Raw genomic sequence first — 18744 nt, forward strand, 5'->3', positions numbered from 1 at the left:
CACCCTTGGGAGGCCAAAAGTATGTTGAATAGAGGAGGAGACATGTACACGTTTTGGGCTGGATGTGTTTGTAGTGAGAGCACAGGCAAGGCCTTGGAGGGATTTGTGTCCAATGATGTGTATTTTAAAACTTAGTTGTTAATTGACCAGAGTCCAGTACAGGAATGGAGTAAAAGGGTATTGGGTGAATGGGATTTATCTGTGTAAGTTTGAACAAGGGCAACAAAGTTTTGGATGACCTTAAGTTAATGGACGGTGGAATATGGCAATTTGGCCAAGACCGCTCTGGGCTAGTCAAGGCTGGAGTTGACCAGAAGTCAATGAGGGTTCCAGCAGCAGATGTGACCAGGCAGGGCAGACAGATGGTCTGTTATAGAGGTCAAAGTGCACACTCCTTGTGATGGGTTGTAAGCACAGGACGCTGTTGCCAACACTCTGTTTCATTCTGTGACAGTGACATGGAGCTGGAGAGAGGGAGAGTTGGGTGGAATTAATCAGTCTTTAGAAATGACTTGCATCATGAAAAATATGGATGATTTCTGTTTGCCCTTTTGATCAGGTGAAGACAAAGATCAAAACTATGCACGGAAATCTGAAAAAGAACAGAAAATGCTGGCTATACCAAAGAAATGAGCTTGTGCGCAATTCTGGCCCTTCTGTTATAGGAAAGATGTTATGAAACTTGAAAGGGTTCAGAAAAGATTTACAAGAATCTTACTAGCATTGGAGGGTTTGAGCTACAGGGAGAGGCTAAATGGGCTGAATTTCCACTGGAGCATCACAGGCTGAGGGGGGACCTTAGAGGTTTATAAAATGATGAGGGACATTGTAGGGGAAATAGATAGTCTTTGCCCTGGGGTGGGGGAGTCCAAAACTAGAGGGCATAGGTTTAAGGAGAGAGGGGGAAAGATTTAAAAGGGACCGAAGGGGCAACTTTTTCACGTAGAAAGTAGTGCATGTACGGAATGAGCTGCCAGAGGAAGTGGTGGAGGTTGGTACAATTACAAGATTTAAATGGAATCTGGACGGTTAGATGAATAGGAAGGGTTTAGAGGGATATGAGCCAAATGCCTGCAAGTGGTACTAGATTTATTTAGGATATCTGGTAGGCATGGACGAGTTGGACCGAAGGGTGTGTTTCTGTGCTTTACATCTCTACGACTCTAAATATTTGAGCAAATGTTAGGTTTAGGGTGATTTCTAATTCGGCTTTTTTAAAAAATAAACAGATGAAGTGAAAGTGGAAAAAACGTTTCGATCTGAAAAAAATTCAGCTTTCTCGCTAGGGGCGGGAGTAATGCAAAACGTTGCATAGTTCCGCCTCTTTCTCCTCATTTCCCGTAAAATCTCTTTTTTTACATTTTTACGGTAAACCCAGCCCTTTTTGACACTTCACGGTGTTTGGGACGAATGGGACTCGAGAGTCGCATGAATGGACCCTGCCTCCCGGAAAGGGCTTTTTTTAAAATGGGAGAAAGGGGGCGGGCGAGTTTAGCGATTTGGTAATTTAGAGGGGGAGAGAGAGCAGTGAGCTGGGCTGTTTGTCTTTAGCGAGCAGAGTCGTTTAGCGAGATTTATTTTGCACTGCTGTTTGAGCTGGTCAGATTGTTCCTTTACCTTCAGCAGCTCCCACCCTTACGGCAGACTGTGTGTGGAGGTTTTTAGTTTAGTCTGAAAGATGATTCTGGACAGAGGCAGTGAGAATGGCAGCGACCCGGAGAGCTGTATGATGTCCAGCCCCATGAACCTGGGTTACTTTTACCAGAGCTCGCCTGGAGGCAGCGAGCCGCACTCCCCGTCTACACCCACATCGCCACAGTCTGATTCCGACAGTCAGAGCGGAGCTCAAACCGATAAAGGTTGCGGGAGCGCTCAGTCCACAGGTACCTCCAAGGCTCTTATCCTGCTTTCTCTTCAGTTTTTTTTTTTTTGTCTTGCCTAAACTTCGCATTTTTTTGGGGAAGAAAACGTCGCTGTAACCTATTCAACTCTTTTTCTTTTCTTTCTCCAATTTAAAACGTTTTTCCTTGTACAGTTCAATTTCCCGTTTGTTTCCCCCCCCCCCTCCCTTTTTTTTTGACCTTCTCGATGAGCAGCTTTTTAAATCTTCACTTCGAGTTCGACATCATTGCGTCGTACTGGTTTAAAAATAAGGGAGAACGGGGGCGCTCCTTTTGCTCCGACTTGTACCTACGCTGGTTCTCTCTTTCTTGAACCAACCATTTCCTGCTTCCAAGCGCTGAACCGTTGCAGTTTGGTTTCAAACAAAAAATTTCAACGAGAACCCGATTTAAATCACAGTATCGACAAAGCCCAAACTGGAGCGTTAGGGGGAAGAGTTATGTGTCAAATGATCATTGCGTGGCCAATAGCTCAGGTTGGGCGCAGCGTGCGCTTTAAATTTCTCGCATGTTTATATAAAAAGTGAGTAACCTGCGGTGGGTGTTTTTTTTTCCTTTTATTTTATTTTCCGGCGTGTAAGCTTTTTGCTGCAGTTAATTTTTTTTTTTGTATTCACTTCCTAACAGTCTACTCTGATCCAGGAAGATCTCAGAAGCGACCCTTCCAAGGCGTTAGGGTGAAAAACCCTGTTAAGGAGCTCCTTAACCACTTCAGGAACTCCCGCAAAACCAAAAACCGGGAAAAAAACAAATAAAATTGCACACATTTCGACAGAAGCTTAGCCTTTATGTATTAAAAAGGACTTTTAAAACGTTAAGCCATTTTAACGTTTTAAAAGTCCTTTTTAATACATAAAGGATTTGCTTCTGTCGAATTGTATGCAATTTCATTTGTAGCATTAAAACTTTGATATTTTGATAAGCAGTAGGCTAAATCTTCGAGAAGATTGTATAGACTAGATGAAGGGATATTACAAAAATAATAGCTACATTCTTTGTCTCCTTCAATGTAGCCCCAGTCGAATTCATCAGAGGAACATTTTTCACGTAAGTAACTTCCTCAACCACTTGTAATTCTGGCGTGACTGACTTTATCAAATCAAAATACTCCTTTTATTCACTATGTAGAATTAATAGATTTTTTTTAAAACACAAAACAGAAATAAGAAGTCTCTTGAGTGGGGTGAAAAGGTCAGCTGTGGAGAATCTGTCAGATGCACCTCCTTACAAACAATCAGCAGTGCAGTCATCACCTTATCTGCTGGTAAACATGTCAAATATTATTTCTTCCTAAATGTCTTTTTTTTTTGTTGACTTAGTTTTGCAGTGCAAGATTCAGGATTGCAGATGACATTGATTTGAAATCTGATGAAGACACATGATGATCATATAATTTTTACAAAAGATGATGAAACCTGTTTTATAGGAATCTTACAGTCTTGCTTTTGTTTTTCCTAGACTAGTAGACAGGCCTTCTGTGAGCATTAATTATATCAACCTGTTTAAATGCTTCTGTCACTTGACTGATATCCATCTCTTTTTTTCTCTTTTCAATTTATTAGACTCCACCCCAGACACCAAACTCTGTTGACATTTCAGATGGAGCCCACAAAACTGAAGCAAGTAATGATGTAAATCCAGATGCTCTTCAGGACATTATAAAAATGTTGCAAAATGACACCCAGCAGGTCTCCCTGAATACAGTCCAGGTCAACTGGGCCAGTGTTGCCAAGAATGATCATGTTTTTCAGGCAAACGGTTATATGCCGGAACTGCAGCAAAACCAACTGTCCCTTGGACAATGCCAAGACTTGCAGCAATTCCAAGTCCATAGCCCACCTCAAGTCACCAGGCACCATGAAGGGTTTCAGTCATTTCCCAGTGTTGACCATTCTTCAAACTTTCAGCCAGTACTGCCGAATGGACCACTCCCAGACATTCAGCAGGTGTCCAATGAATTTCCACCGTTGATGTTTAACATTCCAGAGCACCCTAATCCTCCTATTTCTGAGGGTTACCCAGTTCCTCAAGGCCTACCTATGGGTAGTCAACCATCACCTGAATTTTACATTCCAGGTTGCAGGTCTCTGCAACTAAACACTCAAGAACGTATTTCTCATCTTGCATCCATGTACTATCCATCACAATCTCAAGGCAAGTCTTTCTTTCAATGGCAAATTGAACAAGAGGAGAAGAAATTATCCCACCTCACTCAAGAGCAACTCCTTTCCAAAGACACTGATGGTGACACGTAAGTACCTTTTTTGATTTGGTATATTTATGTTCAATAAAAAGAATAATCCTAACTTGTAGCTGATCCCTAGATTGTGTGCAATAATAGTTCTAGATTGCAGTTTCAGCCCTTTCTCTTTTGTTCTTTCTGCCCTGCTGTCTCTTTTTGGATGGCGACTGTGTACTTTTTTATTAAGAAAAGCCTCCCAGTAGCATCTCTATTGGCACAGCTTTTGCTTATGCCATTATAGATAAGAGACTGCATCCTTTACTTCGTGGTATGCTAAAGTTTCAGATCTCCCAGCAATTGTAATCTAACATTCGGAGAAATTCCATCTTTTCAGTATTATATAGAACGTTCATACCTGTTCCTACTTGAGTTTAACAAACTTTTTAAGGTTCATATCTGATGGTGTTCCAGCAAGTTTTCATCCTGATTATTTATTGAAATTTTTATTGAGAAATGGGGTCATGGCTAGTGCTTCTTAATGTGCAAATTTTCTTGGGGATACTCAACATCTTAGAATTGGTTTGCTAAACTTTTTTGCTTGAAGTAGTAGCACCATACCAAAAGTGCAGATTAGGCTAAAATGCTGAAAAATGCATGGCTTCATTTCTGAAAAGTAGGTATTGAGTTTGAAGGGGTTAGAACTTGTGCAGTAGAGGGCCTGCATTATTGTCTATGGTACAAGTATCTTTTTAATAACCTTAAAATTATGTTTTACATTTCCAGGCTACTACACATTGCTGTAGCACAGGGCAGACGGGCTCTTGCATATGTCCTTGGAGAGAAGATGGCTGCAATTAACATGATGGATATTAAAGAACACAATGGCCAGGTATATTGTCAAATAAGTAATTGATGCATCCCTGACAGTGAAGATGCTGATGAATGAGTTGAAAATGTATGATTTTTAAATCAGATTACTTATCTTTTGCACTAAGGGATAGATGTTTCAGTAAAGTTTTTTTTCACAGAACAGGAAATGATGACTTCAGCAAAATGTCAAATGTTAATATTTAACTTAAATTGACTTGTTTTTCAGTGCCAGTTGAGCTTGCATTTAGAGATTAGCTGATTTATTTGTTTACTTACAACTTTGGTTGCTTGGCAAAAAATCCATTCGGTTAGTTAGTGATCTTTTTGTCACTGGTTTCCTGGTACAGTGTGGTTCTTTTGTGAAAGATTACAGAAAGTATTTTTCTCTCCTTGAGCAGAGTGCTTTGCAGGTAGCTGTTGCTGCCAACCAGCACCTGATTGTTGAAGATCTAGTCAGCCTTGGAGCACAAGTGAATACTTCAGACCGCTGGGGCAGAACACCACTGCACGTGGTTGCAGAAAAAGGTTTTGTCCAAGTGCTTGTGGTAAGTGTCTTTCTTTGTTGAAAGAACATTTTTGATTTTCTTTATTGATTTTTGCCATTCTAAAGAAGTAGCAATCTCAGGAGATTGCTGTCACCTGCAAAAATGGAAGCCTCACAAATGAACAGTTTCCCAAACACCAATCATTGTAACTTGTTAAAGACAAAAGCACACCTTCAGTAGATATTGGATATTGCATCATTTGGATTTTTTTGAAAATATCAATTGCAGTTTTAAAACGTGTAGATTGCCCCAGTCTAAAAGATCCTTGCATGATTTTTTTTGTATGACCATTGAAACTTTAGAGGAGGAAATGAATAGGAAACAATTTTTTAAATTGACCCATAATTCATATACCTCTTCGCTTTTTAACTAACCAACATACAGTTTTTACTATCGAAAGCGAGCATGTTCTCCATATTCCATTTGCTAGAGCCTACTTGCTGTAAAAGCCAGCAACTTTTTTTGCACCTACTCCAAACCACCTTGATCACACTGCTTGTTCCATTCCTGTCTATCTTTTTTGACTCCGTGCCCTTTTCTTTAAGTTACAGCTAGAGAGCTGTGCAGGTTACTTGTATGTTAGTGGTTTTAAATGCAAGTCATTTTCTTTCAATGTTTTATAAATTCATTAAAAATTACTTAATTTCAACTGAGATATTGAAATAAATTAACTCATTTACATATATAGCTGCCACTATTTATGTTAATTGCCTATCATTTATTTATAAAATCTTATTTAATGCTTCTATGCAGGCCATTGAAAAGGGCATGGCACGAAGTTGTCAGCATCTCAACCTTGAAGTTACCAACTTTGATGGTAAGTTTTTAATTACTATAGGTCAGGAATCCTGTATCAAAACACCTAGGGACAGACTGGTTTTTAAGATAGATAGATAGAATCCCTACAGTGTGGGAACAGGCCCTTTGGCCCAACAAGTCCACACCGACCCTCAGAGCATCCCACGCAGACCCATCCATCTGATCTACATATCCCTGAACACTATGGGTAAGTTTGGATTAAAGAATATTTTTGGTTTTGGGTACATTTAGTCTGTTGGCTCCATATGTGCTCTTTGCAGGAAGAAAAACCCGTAGACGTGCTCAGTTCAGGCCTTTGAATAAAAAACGTTATTTTTATGTCCAAATGAAGATTTTTACAAAGGTCCCGAAGTCAGTATGTCTACAGATCTGTTTTGGGCCCACTGTTGAAAAGACCTTTGTTTGTTCTTTGGTCCTTTTTTTTTTTTTTTCTTTTCTTTTTGGTTTTTCAAACATGCAGATGAAGGATACCTGACCTTTTATCTCTTTATTTATACCATTAATCCCATCTCCAAATTACTCATGAACAGAAATGATTTCAGACAGAGGTGCACCCCTCACTGGATACTGTCTCTTGTGCACCTGGAGATTCATCTGTTTGAGAGAAACTCCTGATTGTGTTTAATTTTTTTAAAGTTTAGTCGAAAGAAAATGAAGTGAAATAGGGCTTCTGTCAATTATTTGTATGTGTAATTTTTTTTAAGGTGAACTTATTACTAATTTTGAACTTTTTCATTCTGTGATTTAGGTATGACTGCTTTACATTGTGCTGTCCAAGCCCAGAATCGTGTGCTGCATGAGCTTCACAACAAAGTTCATCAGCGTCTATCTGTTGAAGTGCAGGAACTGTCCATCAAAAACAAGAACTTGTTGGAAACAATTAAGACCCTTTTACAGATAGGGGCATCTATTGAAACTCGGGTGAGTTCAGCTCTGAGGTGATCCGTGATCAAGCCACTTGGAAAAGCAACGATCGTTATGTGGTTGAGGATATTTAAATTCAATTGGCAAAGACTAAATTATTAGCTTTCATTGTAAACAAATCTGAGATAGCCGGTCCCACATTCTAACCAATGTGTCAATGTTCTCTAGGATCGGAAGAGTGGTCGTACAGCTTTGCATTTGGCTGCCGAGGAAGCAAATGTTGACATTCTCCGTTTCTTTCTTGACCAACCAACCAGCCTTAATGTTGTAAATGCTAAGGTGAGATGCAACAGAGACATTTGTAAACCATTCATTCACTAAAATGTTTTTATTGTCATGAAAACAGTATTTTGTGCATTTTGAGAGAGTTATTTATCATTGACCTTTGCTAAGTATCCTAGTAGTTTGAAATTGTAGCAATACAAATGCACATCACCTGTTGGACTTTTTATAACTTCTGAACGTTCGTGTTATCCTGATGTGAAAACAAGGCCAATTTGTAAACTTAATACATCAGTGCTTAAAAGGAAGAGAGTTGTGTGGGGTGCCTATGTTGTAGGAAATTTCCAGAGTTAGTACTTTTGTTGATTAAATTTTGTTCATCCTGCAGGCGTATAATGGCAACACCGCTCTTCATGTCGCAGCTGGCATGCAAGACCGAGTTAGTCAGGTAGACACTGTTCGGCTTCTGATGAGAAAGGGAGCTGATCCTAGTGCCAGAAACCTGGAGAACGAACAACCAGTGCATCTGGTGCCCGATGGTGCAAGAGGAGAAGAGGTGGGTGAGGCAAAGCAACCTATAAACTTATCAAAAGCAGCATCTAGAATGATGACAGTGGATGCAACTTGGAAATTATTTTGTAGAAGGGAAACGATGGAAAAGAATAAAACAGCATCCTTATAAAATAAGGTTTAATAAAGTATTAGTAATAACCGAAGTCTGCAATCACTAACTATCACTTTGCTTTCTTTTGTAGGTTAAACGCATTTTGAAGGGAAAAGCTGTCCAGTCGAGAATGCCTCTCTTCTGACTTCTTGTTTTGGGAACTTTTACCTGTGACCCCCACTGTCAGTTAGGCAGTCCTAATAGATTTGTATAGAGAAATTTGCTAGCTCGTGGCAAATATCTGTTGTTTCTTTTAAAGAAACTTTCATTGTTGACTACTGTGTAGTATTTATTAATAAAATAATAATAGTAGAATAAGCCTGTGCCTTCAGCTCTATGCACATTATTCAATTTGTGCGGTGAAAAATTAAAGGGCATCAGCTACTTTTTAGAATATATGTATATTTTTTTCTTAAATATATAGTCCAGAGGATCACAACAACAACGTAGATGTGATCAAGTACACATGTCTACGTATAAATTTAACAAACAGCTTTGGTATCTTTAAATATCATTTAAATCTTGTCCTGATCCAAGTATATAGTTTAGGCATAACATGCAGTAGTTAAGCTCTTTTGAGTTTTATCTTTGGATTTGCTGCTGTGAGAGGGATGTGAAAGCTTAGAACAATCTTATTTAAATTTTATTTCTTTTGGTTAATGATATCCTTGGATTTATTGAACACATCTGTAGTATTATACACCTTTTTTAAGATGTTTTGGAAGGAAATGCCCAGAAGAAACTATAAATATGATTTCATTGCACTCCTTTCAGTGTCTTTTTCAGTGCAGACTCTGATATCTGACATGGGCTTTCTCATCTACTCTGTGATTCAAGAATTTCATCAAAAAAACAGTACTGTTGCAAATGAGTTTGGCATCCTGCTTGCCACTTGAATGTACTTTGCTTTTGCGAGCCCTTTTTCACGTGAGGGCTTTGCTCATTCTTGTACCATACCTATTCACTAGGGTATTAGCATAGTACATATTGAGATTTGGATGCACCAACTGAAATCAAAATGGCTCAGAAATATTAAAAAGTAACATGAGAGAAAGTTACACACACGGTGCATTAAAAAGAAACTAGTAAATGGTGACATTGAGAGTTTGGAAGAGGTTAGATAGGAGTACAAAATAGTGTAGAGAAGGTTAAAGGCAGTCAGCCACAATTGAGGGAATTATAATCGAGGAAGGATTATTTTACAGAAGATGAATATAAATGGTTTGGTATACATTTGAAATGATACAAACTAGTATAAGTGCCAATGCATGATTCTGGAGTTAACTGGATGTGTAAGTGTTTTTTTTTAATATTATCTGTTTATGTTAACAGGTATATAATTGTAGTTCTCACCAGTAAAGGAAACTGTGTTCTCAATCATTTCTGTAAATTGTGCTGGATTTAAGGAAGACCATCCTTAGTACTTCAGTATAATTGGCAAAACAATTATTGTATGCATGTAATTGATTTCTGTAACTGATTTAAGCTTAAAACAGTCATTATAATTTTGGTGCACTTGATAAGTAGTAACTTTTTAGTGAAAATACATGTCGAATTGTGAATTATTTAGCCTTAAAAATCTAAGAGCAACTATTTAGAAGGTAGTTTTGTACAATTAAGGTCTTTAATAAAGTATGTCTTGTAGACAAATTTTCACTCTTATTTGAGGAAAACATTGCATTAAATATTTGATGCATTATCTGTCTGGTTTCCAGTATGTTTCTTGGAATTTCAACATTAAGTATCCTGAACTTGGTTTCCATATGTGGGTTTTTGAATGTACTTGTTTAGCTTCACTCTGGGAGGGGTACACATGTTGGAGGCTAAGAATTATCCTGTTTTCATAATATTTAGTACTTTAATTTAGCTCTAAAATGTTATTATGTATGTCCAATTCAGAAACTAAAACTCATCATTAATGTAGAAAGTGAGCTATTTGACCTTAATTTTTATTCCCTCCATCTTGCTGCTAATCAGTACCTCAACTCCTTGTTTCCTGCTGTCCATATCCCCTGATATTTTATACCCAACCATAATTTATCAATCTTAGTCTTGACAATTCAAGTTTACTCAGTATCAACATTATTTGGTAGCAGTGAATTCCAGGTGTTTGCTGTCCCACATGTGAGAAATTGTGACCTGATTTCACTGCTGAATGACTTGTCTACAAACTTGCAATTAAATGCTTTATTTTAGATTCTGACATCAAATTTCTCTGTCTACTTATTGAGTGCTTTTATAATTAGATGAACTTGATAAATGGTAATCAGTCCTTTTGTGAACAAGAACACCAAATCTGTGCATTTCTGCAATTTTTAGTTTTTCGTGCTTATGACCCACTGTGGTAGTGTTCTGCAAATCGAGCCCTGCTTTTTTTGGAGTTTTACCAAATGGTTTCTTTTTGTTTGAAAGGTAAATTAGGATTCTGTACCTGACTTTCAGACCAAGATTGTATAATAGCATGGATTGGGTATTTATGATAAATAATTCTCATTCAGTATAAGTAATTAGCTTATAAAATAGTTGTAAAAATAGATATGACGGGTAGTGTTACAAGCCAATATAATAAAATTCTAATCCCCTTAAAGCCTTCCCCCTTTTTATACACACAGTGACAATTGGGGAAAATAGATTATTGGCAAAGTTAAAGAATAATTGGAAATTCATCTCAGTGGTCCTTTATTCCTGATTCTGATGCTGGAATGATGCTACTTTGCAAACTAGACCCTTTGTGTTCAATCGTCTTTCCCTAGGAACTTCTAGTTTGTATGAAGTACAGAGCAACTGATACACTTGAAAAATGTTTCTGATCAATTCAAAAGTTACAGCTCACAACAACCGCTGCAGAAAATGAAACTGGTTTCTGTCAAGTTTAAACAGTTTTTTTTTTAAACTGCAAAGAGCAGACAGCTTTTTCTGAGGAGAACAACATTGCGTGCACTCTCTCATGCACTGTGTGTGTGTCTTTAACTTGTTTCCATTTTCAACCTGGCCTGTTAACTGAGAACCAATCAGTTTCACTTGTAAGCAACTCCTTGGCTCCTGATCGTCTGCACGTTGCTGGACTCCAAAGCCACAAAACGGAGTCACATCAGGTAGTGAATTCCTGAGCTTCCTTTTGGGTGAGCGAGAGCCAGAAGGAAATTTTCAAAGCTATAAGCATGAAGGAACAAATGGTCAGATGTATATTGGTGCTTCTATCACGTGCCCACTGAGAGGAGCTATAGTATCCTGCTGCTGAATTAAAGTGAGGAGGAAAAAAGGATTTTTGAAAATGAGCCTCTTTAGAACCATGATGTAAAGTTGCCAACATTTGAGTAAAGTAGGTCACAAATGTTTAATGCTTGTCTGGCCACTTGGTCTACTTTTATCAGTGGCAGCAGTTTCTCCCTGATTACTCTGTTCAGGCCACTCATTCTTTTGAACGCATCTATTCATTTCTCTCGACTCTCCAGAAAAGTTGGGGCTGTTCTCCTGAATCTACCTACTGGACTGAACTCCATACTTCATAAGGTTTTTTTTTTCTCTATATGCTTGCTAATGCCTTCATCTGTTCTAAAATGTGGTTGTCCAGAATTGGATGCTATAGTCTTGTTGAGCCTGAACTATTGTTTTATAGAGGCTCAATATAACTTCCTTTTTTTTTATTATCAATATCTCTTAATAAATTCTCAACCTACCCTACCACCTTCAATGATGTTTTCACATCTACCCAAGGTCCTTTGGCTCCACATTTCTAAAGGGGGTGTATCCTTCATTTCACTTTTATTTTAAAACTTTTTTTGTTCTTCCCATTGAAATAAATCGCTTCACCGTTCTCTGCATTAGATTTCATCTGCCACTTGTCCACCCAATCCACCAGCCTGTCTATGTCCTCGTGAAGGTTATGTTCATCACAGTTTGCACACAACTTCTAAACTGGAGGATAATGCAAAACTTGGGAAGCAGTGCACACTCCAGTCTTAAGACTTTAAAACAGATGCAGAAGAGCAGTTGCTTTTCCTATCTAATCCTGGGGACCTCCACTGTGTGCTGAAATTGACAACTCACCTGTCAATTTTAAAAAGAATTTTAAAAGAATTAATTAAGTCAGTTGAATGTTTTTGAGCAAATTGACCTGAATATTATGCTATGGAGTGATTAATACAGTTATCAGAGGCAGGCAAGTGGGAGTAGGAAGGGCTTTTATTATTTTAAACGCAATGAGTGAAAATGCAGGAGGGATGGGACAGAACACCTTCAGGAGGTGTCTTGTGTATGTTGAGTAGTGTTCCGACGAGATGATCCTTCATCACTACTTGTCAATTCCTGCTGGCAACTGAAACATGGAGCATCACTCAGTGAGGCAAATAGAGAGAAGTCCTGACTTGTGCCTTATTGATGGTGGACAGGCTTTGGAGAGTCAAAGAATCCCCAGTGTCTCAACTTCTTTTGTAGCCACAGCATTTATATGGCAGATGTAGTTTGACTTTTTTTTTAATCAATTATATCCCCCAGGATGTTGATATTAGAGGAATTCAATAATGGTTAGAGTTAGTCATTGCCTGGTACTTGTGAGGCGTGAATGTTACCTGCTACTTCCAGCCAAAGCCTGGATATGGGATGGCTGCATCTAGACACTGGCTGCTTCAGTAGCTGGGGAGTCATGATGATGCTGAACATTGATGATTGCACAATGAACATCCTCGCTTCTGATTTTATGATGGAGGGAAGGTCATTGAAGAAGCTGAAGATGGTTAGGCCTAGGACACTACCCTGAGGAACTGCTGCACAGATGTCCTGGACTGGAGATGACTGACCTCCTTCACCCACAGCCATCTTCCTCTGTGCTCTCCAACCAGAGGAGAGATTACCCCAATTCCCATTGACTCCAGTTTTACTTGGAGAACATGATGCCCAGTTAACTGTTGCTTTGATAACCAGGGCAGTCACTCTCTACTTCACTCTGGAGCTCAGCTGTGTTGCAATGTTTAAATCAAATATGGAGTGACATCAAGAACCAATAGGCCCTAGTAGAACGCAAACTGAGCATCAGAAAACAGGTTATTCCTTAAGTGCTGCTTGATAGGTTGATAACAACACCTTATGTTCCTTTTCTAATGATTGAGAGTACATAATAGGGTGCTGATTGGCTGCCAAAAAATTATCCAGTTAAAAAGTACTCCACGAGAAGTATGGAGCACCGGGGTGAGCAAAGGCAGACAAAGAGAATATCCAGTCAATACCGAAGACATACAATTGATGAAAAGTAATGGTGAGCCAGTGGGAGACAATTGAGATTTTTTTTAGGAACCAGCAGTGATGACACAAAACCTAATAAAGAGGGAGAAAATTGATTATAAAATTAGCCAAAAAAATTTTAAAAAAGCAAATGCTTCTACTGGTATATCAAAAGAGAAAAGCTAAAATAAACATAGGACCCTTGGAGGATGTAACTGGGGAACTGATAATTAGGAAATGGTAGGTAATTTAGGCTAACATTTTGTGTTGGTCTGCACAGTGAAGGATGCTGAAAATTTCTAAAAGAGGAAAAATCTTGTAACAGTTTCTATCACAGGAGACATAGTATTGTCAAACTAATGGGACTAAGGGTAGAAATGTTACCCAGCTCTGTATCCTGCATCCAAGAGTTTTAAGGGAAGTGACTGCAAAGGTAGCAGAGTGATGCCAACAAGTGGGTTCAATTTCTGTACCAATTAAGGTTGTCAATGGAGGTCCAACTTTCTCATCTTCGTCCCTTAAATGACATATAGTGACCCTCAAGTTAAACCCACCACCATGCACTTCTCTGTAATGAAAGAGCAGCCCTTGGGACAATGGCAGTTCTACCTTTTAGAATCCAATATTCAGGAAGAAATAGCAGGACATTTAGAAAGACAACACAATTAAACAAAGTTAACATGGTTTTCTGAAAAAGGAATCATTTCGACAAATGTGCTAGAATTCTTAGAGAATATAACAAACCAAGTAAATAAAACAGTACTGGCACGTATAGTGGCTTTGGATTTTCAGAAAGCTTTCAATAAGGCTATCACACAAGATAGGAGCTTATGATATTGAAAGTAGTGTATTAACATGCAGTGAAGACAAAGTCAGGATTGATTTATTTTTTAGATTGGGAAGGCATAGCAGACAAGGATTAGTCTTATTGCTTCAATTACTTGCTTTGTATATGAATGCCATGGAAGAGGTGGCAGAGTATAATGTATCCAAATTTACTGACTATACAAATATAGGTGGGAACACACGTTGTGATGAGGACATAAAGGAATCTGCAAGGGGTTATAGTTAGGTTGAATGACTGGATAAAAACTTGGCGATAGCGTTTAATGTGTGAAAGTGTGAAGTCATGCATTTTGGTAGGAAGAATCAAAAGGCAGACTATTATTTAAATGGAACTGTAAAAAAGTACAGTGGAGGGATTTGTGTGTTCTTGTGAAGGAAACACAAAATAGCAGCATATGGGTGCAGCAAATAATTAGGAAGTTAAATGGAAGTTTGGCCACTAGTGCTTTGCATTTGGTGTTTTAAAATGGGGAAATCTTGTTACAACTATGTAGGATATTGATGAAGACACAAACTGTGTACAGTTTGGGTCCCTGTATTTTAAAAAAATAACATATTGGCATTGGAGGCTAATTCCTGAAATGAAGGGGTAGACTTATCAAGAATGGCTAAACAGATTTAGCCTTTATTCATTCAAGTTTAAATGAATGAAGGGTGATCTCATTGAAACATACAAGATTCTGAGGGGGTTTGACAGCATAGAAGTTAAGAAGATGTTTCCGCTAGTGGGGGCATCTTGAATTAGGAGACATAGTTACAAAATAAGGGGACACCCATTGAAAACTGAGATGTGCAGAACTGTCTTCCATACGGTTCTCTACCCAGAAATTTGTGTAAATTCGGTCACTGAAAGTATTTAAAGAGGAGGTAAATAGATTTTTAAATATTGGGAAGTTGATGGCTATGTCGATCTGGCACTAAAGAGGAGTTGAGGCCTGGGGCAGATCAACTTTAATCTTGTTGAATAGTGGGACAGGCTTAAGGGGCCAAATAGCCTACTACTGCTCCTATTTCTTAATTTCTTATTGGTCAGATTTGTCCTGATGTTTGTTGACAAAGCATACCTGGGAAATTTCTATCAGGTAGACACCAGTGTTATAGCTGCTCTGGAAGTGCTTGGCAAGGGATGCAGATGGTTCACTGGTCTTCATTGTTATTGGTAGAATGTTCTCAGTGCCCATAGCCTTTGCATTATCCAATAGTTTCAACTGTTTCTTGTTATCAAGTGGAATAAATGAAGTTGGCTGAAGACTGGCATCTCTGATGCTGGAGATTACTGCCTGAAGATGGATGCCAATGCTTCAGCCTTGTCTTTTGCACTGATGTGTTGAGTTTCACCATTGTTGAGGATGGGAATATTTTGTGGTATTTTTGCCTTTTTTTAGATGTTTAACTGTTCACTACCATACATAACTGGATGTGGCAGGACTGCAGAGAACATAAGAACATAAGAACTAGGAGCAGGAGTAGGCCATCCGGCCCCTCGAGCCTGCCCCGCCATTTAATAAGATCATGGCTGATCTTTTTGAGACTCAGCTCCACTTACCCGCCCGCACACCGTAACCCTTAATTCCTTTACTGTTCAAAAATTTATCCAGCCTTGCCTTAAAAACATGCAGCGAGGTAGCTTTAACCGCTTCACCGGGCAGGGAATTCCACAGATTCATAACCCTTTGGGTGAAGAAGTTCCTCCTGACCTCAGTCCTACATCTGCTTCCCTTTATTTTGAGGCTATGCCCCCTAGTCCTAGTTTCACCTGCTAGTGGAAACAACCTCCCTGCCTCCACTTTATCTATTCCCTTCATAATCTTATATGTTTCTATAAGATCTCCCCTCATTCTTAGCCATTAGTTGTCTAATTGGGTTAACCCTGCCTGTTGTATGCTGCTTCCACTTTTTGTCATATGCATTGTTCTGTGTTGTAGCTTCACCATGTTGACATTTCAGTTTTTGGTATGCTTCATGTTGCTCCTGAAATCTCTTAATACATTGAATCAGAGGCGATCTCCTGGTTTGATGATAAAGTTAGAGTAGCGAATATGTAATATGTGGATACGTATTTAAAGCAACTCTACTCCTGTTGCCCCACAGTGCCTCACGAATGACAAGGTTTTGCATTAACTAGGTCTGTTCGACTGTTCCATTTAGCATGGCAGTAGCATCACGCCAGACAATAGAGGTTATCCTCAATGTGAAGATAGGACATTTATTTCCAATAGGACAGTGTCACTCCTACTAATAGTGTCATCCAAAGATATAAGAAAACAAAAGGAAAAAGACCTTGAGCCCCAAAGAAGAAGTGGTCCTGATTGTCTTAGGCAGTAATAGTGACTAATAATGACTGTTTGTAAATAGTGATGCTTATCTTGCAAGATGCCCATGACTGTGTCTTGCTCCCAGAGCTGAATTACTTTGTGTGGAGCCATGTGGTCAGTGGCTTTACTTGTCCTGAGCCAGTTCATGGGGACACATAATCTACAGAAAGAAGATCCGTGCTTTGAGGCTGAGGAGCAATTGATCCCCCAAGACATAGGGAAAACAGAAACAAAGTTCAATGGACTGACATGGGAAGGGGAAAAATAAAGGAAGATTTATAATGGGCATTGCCTTATATGTGAGAGGGGAACATTCAGTGAAAATTCACCAAAATTACTGTGAGGAGAGGGATTTGGTTTTATGTACAATGCTGAAACAGCATGGTTCATCTCAAGGAGATACCTTAACGAAGGAAAGAGGACCAGGAATTAAATATGTTGGAAGGCATCCCAGCAATCATCAGGGGAGATATTGTTTGATCACTAGCAGGTATCATGAAAAGGTTATGTTTATCTGTTGACCACTTGAGGACGAAGCCTTATCACATTGGAGTCTTGTGGGTATACCTGTAGAACTTGCATGTATGTGTAGATATGTATAGTCTGTTTAAAAAAAGCTTGATTACACCATACACTTGTTCCACACCATTGTATACCCAATGTAGAACCAGAACCTAGAAGGTGAAAGGGCCAGCACCTACAAAAGTGCTCATTCAGCTACTCCTCTGTCTTCACCCCTAAAGGATAGGCCTAGCAACTACAATTGAGTCAGTTTAAGCTCAGTGGTGGGAAAAACTCCTTTGGAATGATAATGATATCTGCCTGCATTTGTCAATCCTGGCTTAAGCTGCCTCTCAAACCTATTACTCAGGTACACATAACAAAGAAGCCTCTTCAACACAGGTAACAAAATAGGCTGCAGATCTCTTTCTCAACATAAAAATATTGTGCCTGATTTAAAACCTGCCAGACAAAAACCACTTCATTCTTAGAGATAGTAGGAACTGCAGATGCTGGAGAATCCGAGACAACAAGGTGCAGGGCTGGATGAACACAGCAGGCCAAGCAGCATCATAGGAACAGAGAGGCTGACGTTTCGGGCCTAGACCCTTCATCAGAAAAGGGGGAGGGGAAGGGGATTCTGAAATAAATAGGGAGAGAGTGGGAGGCGGATAGAAGAGGGATAGAGGAGAGGATAGGTGGAGAGGAAACAATCAGGTCGAAGAGGCGGGGATGGAGCCAGTAAAGGTGAGTGTAGGTAGGGAGTTAGGAAGGGGATAGGTCAGTCCAGGGAGGACGGACAGGTCAAGGGGGCGGGATGAGGTTGGTCGGTAGGAGATGGAGGTGCGGCTTGAGGTGGGAGGAGGGGATAGGTGGGAGGAAGAACAGGTTAGGGAGGCAGGGACGAGCTGGACTGGTTTTGGGATGCGGTGGGGGGAGGGGAGATTTTGAAACTTGTGAAATCCACATTGATACCATTGGGCTGCAGGGTTCCCAAGCGGAATATGAGTTGCTGTTCCTGCAACCTTCGGGTGGCATCGTTGTGGCACTGCAGGAGGCCCAGGATGGACATGTCGTCTGAGGAATGGGAGGGGGAGTTGAAATGGTTCGCGACTGGGAGGTGCAGTTGTTTATTGCGAACCGAGCGTAGGTGTTCTGCAAAGCGGTCCCCGAGTCTCCGCTTGGTTTCCCCGATGTAGAGGAAGCCACACCGGGTACAGCGGATGCAGTATACCACATTGGCAGATGTGCAGGTGAACATCTGCTTGATGTGGAAAGTCTTCTTGGGGCCTGGGATGGGGGTGAGGGAGGAGGTATGGGGGCAGGTGTAGCACTTCATTAGACAATCTGAACTTGAAAATGGGAGACTCCCATGAGTATTTAAAAAGGAAAGCTCAAGACTGCAAGACATGGAAACATGAGCAGAGACCTGCCTTTAGACAGATCACTACTACCATCTTTAAAATGACTGCGTACACTGAAAAAGCTAAACTAAACTCATAGCCATTTTTAAAAATTCAACAATGATTAAATTACATTTAGATTAATTCCAAACTTGACAAATGTGTTCCCCACTCCAGCCTGATTCAAGAAAGACAGAATAAGATCCCTGACAAAAATGTCAAAAAAGCCTGGACTCTCAAAGAAAAAATGACATTTTTTATAAAGGTAGTTCAGACTAGGTGTAAAATCTTAGAAAAAATGAAATTGTTACGGTGCTTGTGCTGAGAAGTCT

The 18744-nt window shown here is 39.5% G+C and overlaps 2 protein-coding genes across 2 annotated transcripts in view; both read left to right on the top strand.

Moving 5' to 3' along the window:
- The window catches only part of LOC109929418 (NXPE family member 3-like), a 456754-nt gene that overhangs the window by 259786 nt on the left and 178224 nt on the right, over positions 1–18744 (top strand).
- Positions 1279–10330, top strand: nfkbiz (nuclear factor of kappa light polypeptide gene enhancer in B-cells inhibitor, zeta). The gene is made up of 12 exons (XM_048602783.1): positions 1279–1883; positions 2529–2651; positions 2913–2948; positions 3062–3165; positions 3464–4152; positions 4867–4972; positions 5352–5498; positions 6252–6315; positions 7066–7238; positions 7410–7520; positions 7852–8019; positions 8219–10330. Exons 1-12 carry the CDS (start codon positions 1679–1681, stop codon positions 8270–8272), a joined length of 1980 nt encoding a protein of 659 aa, XP_048458740.1. The 5' UTR covers positions 1279–1678; the 3' UTR covers positions 8273–10330.

Source organism: Rhincodon typus, chromosome 11, assembly GCF_021869965.1.
Source record: "Rhincodon typus isolate 14 chromosome 11, sRhiTyp1.1, whole genome shotgun sequence".
NCBI lineage: Eukaryota > Metazoa > Chordata > Chondrichthyes > Orectolobiformes > Rhincodontidae > Rhincodon > Rhincodon typus.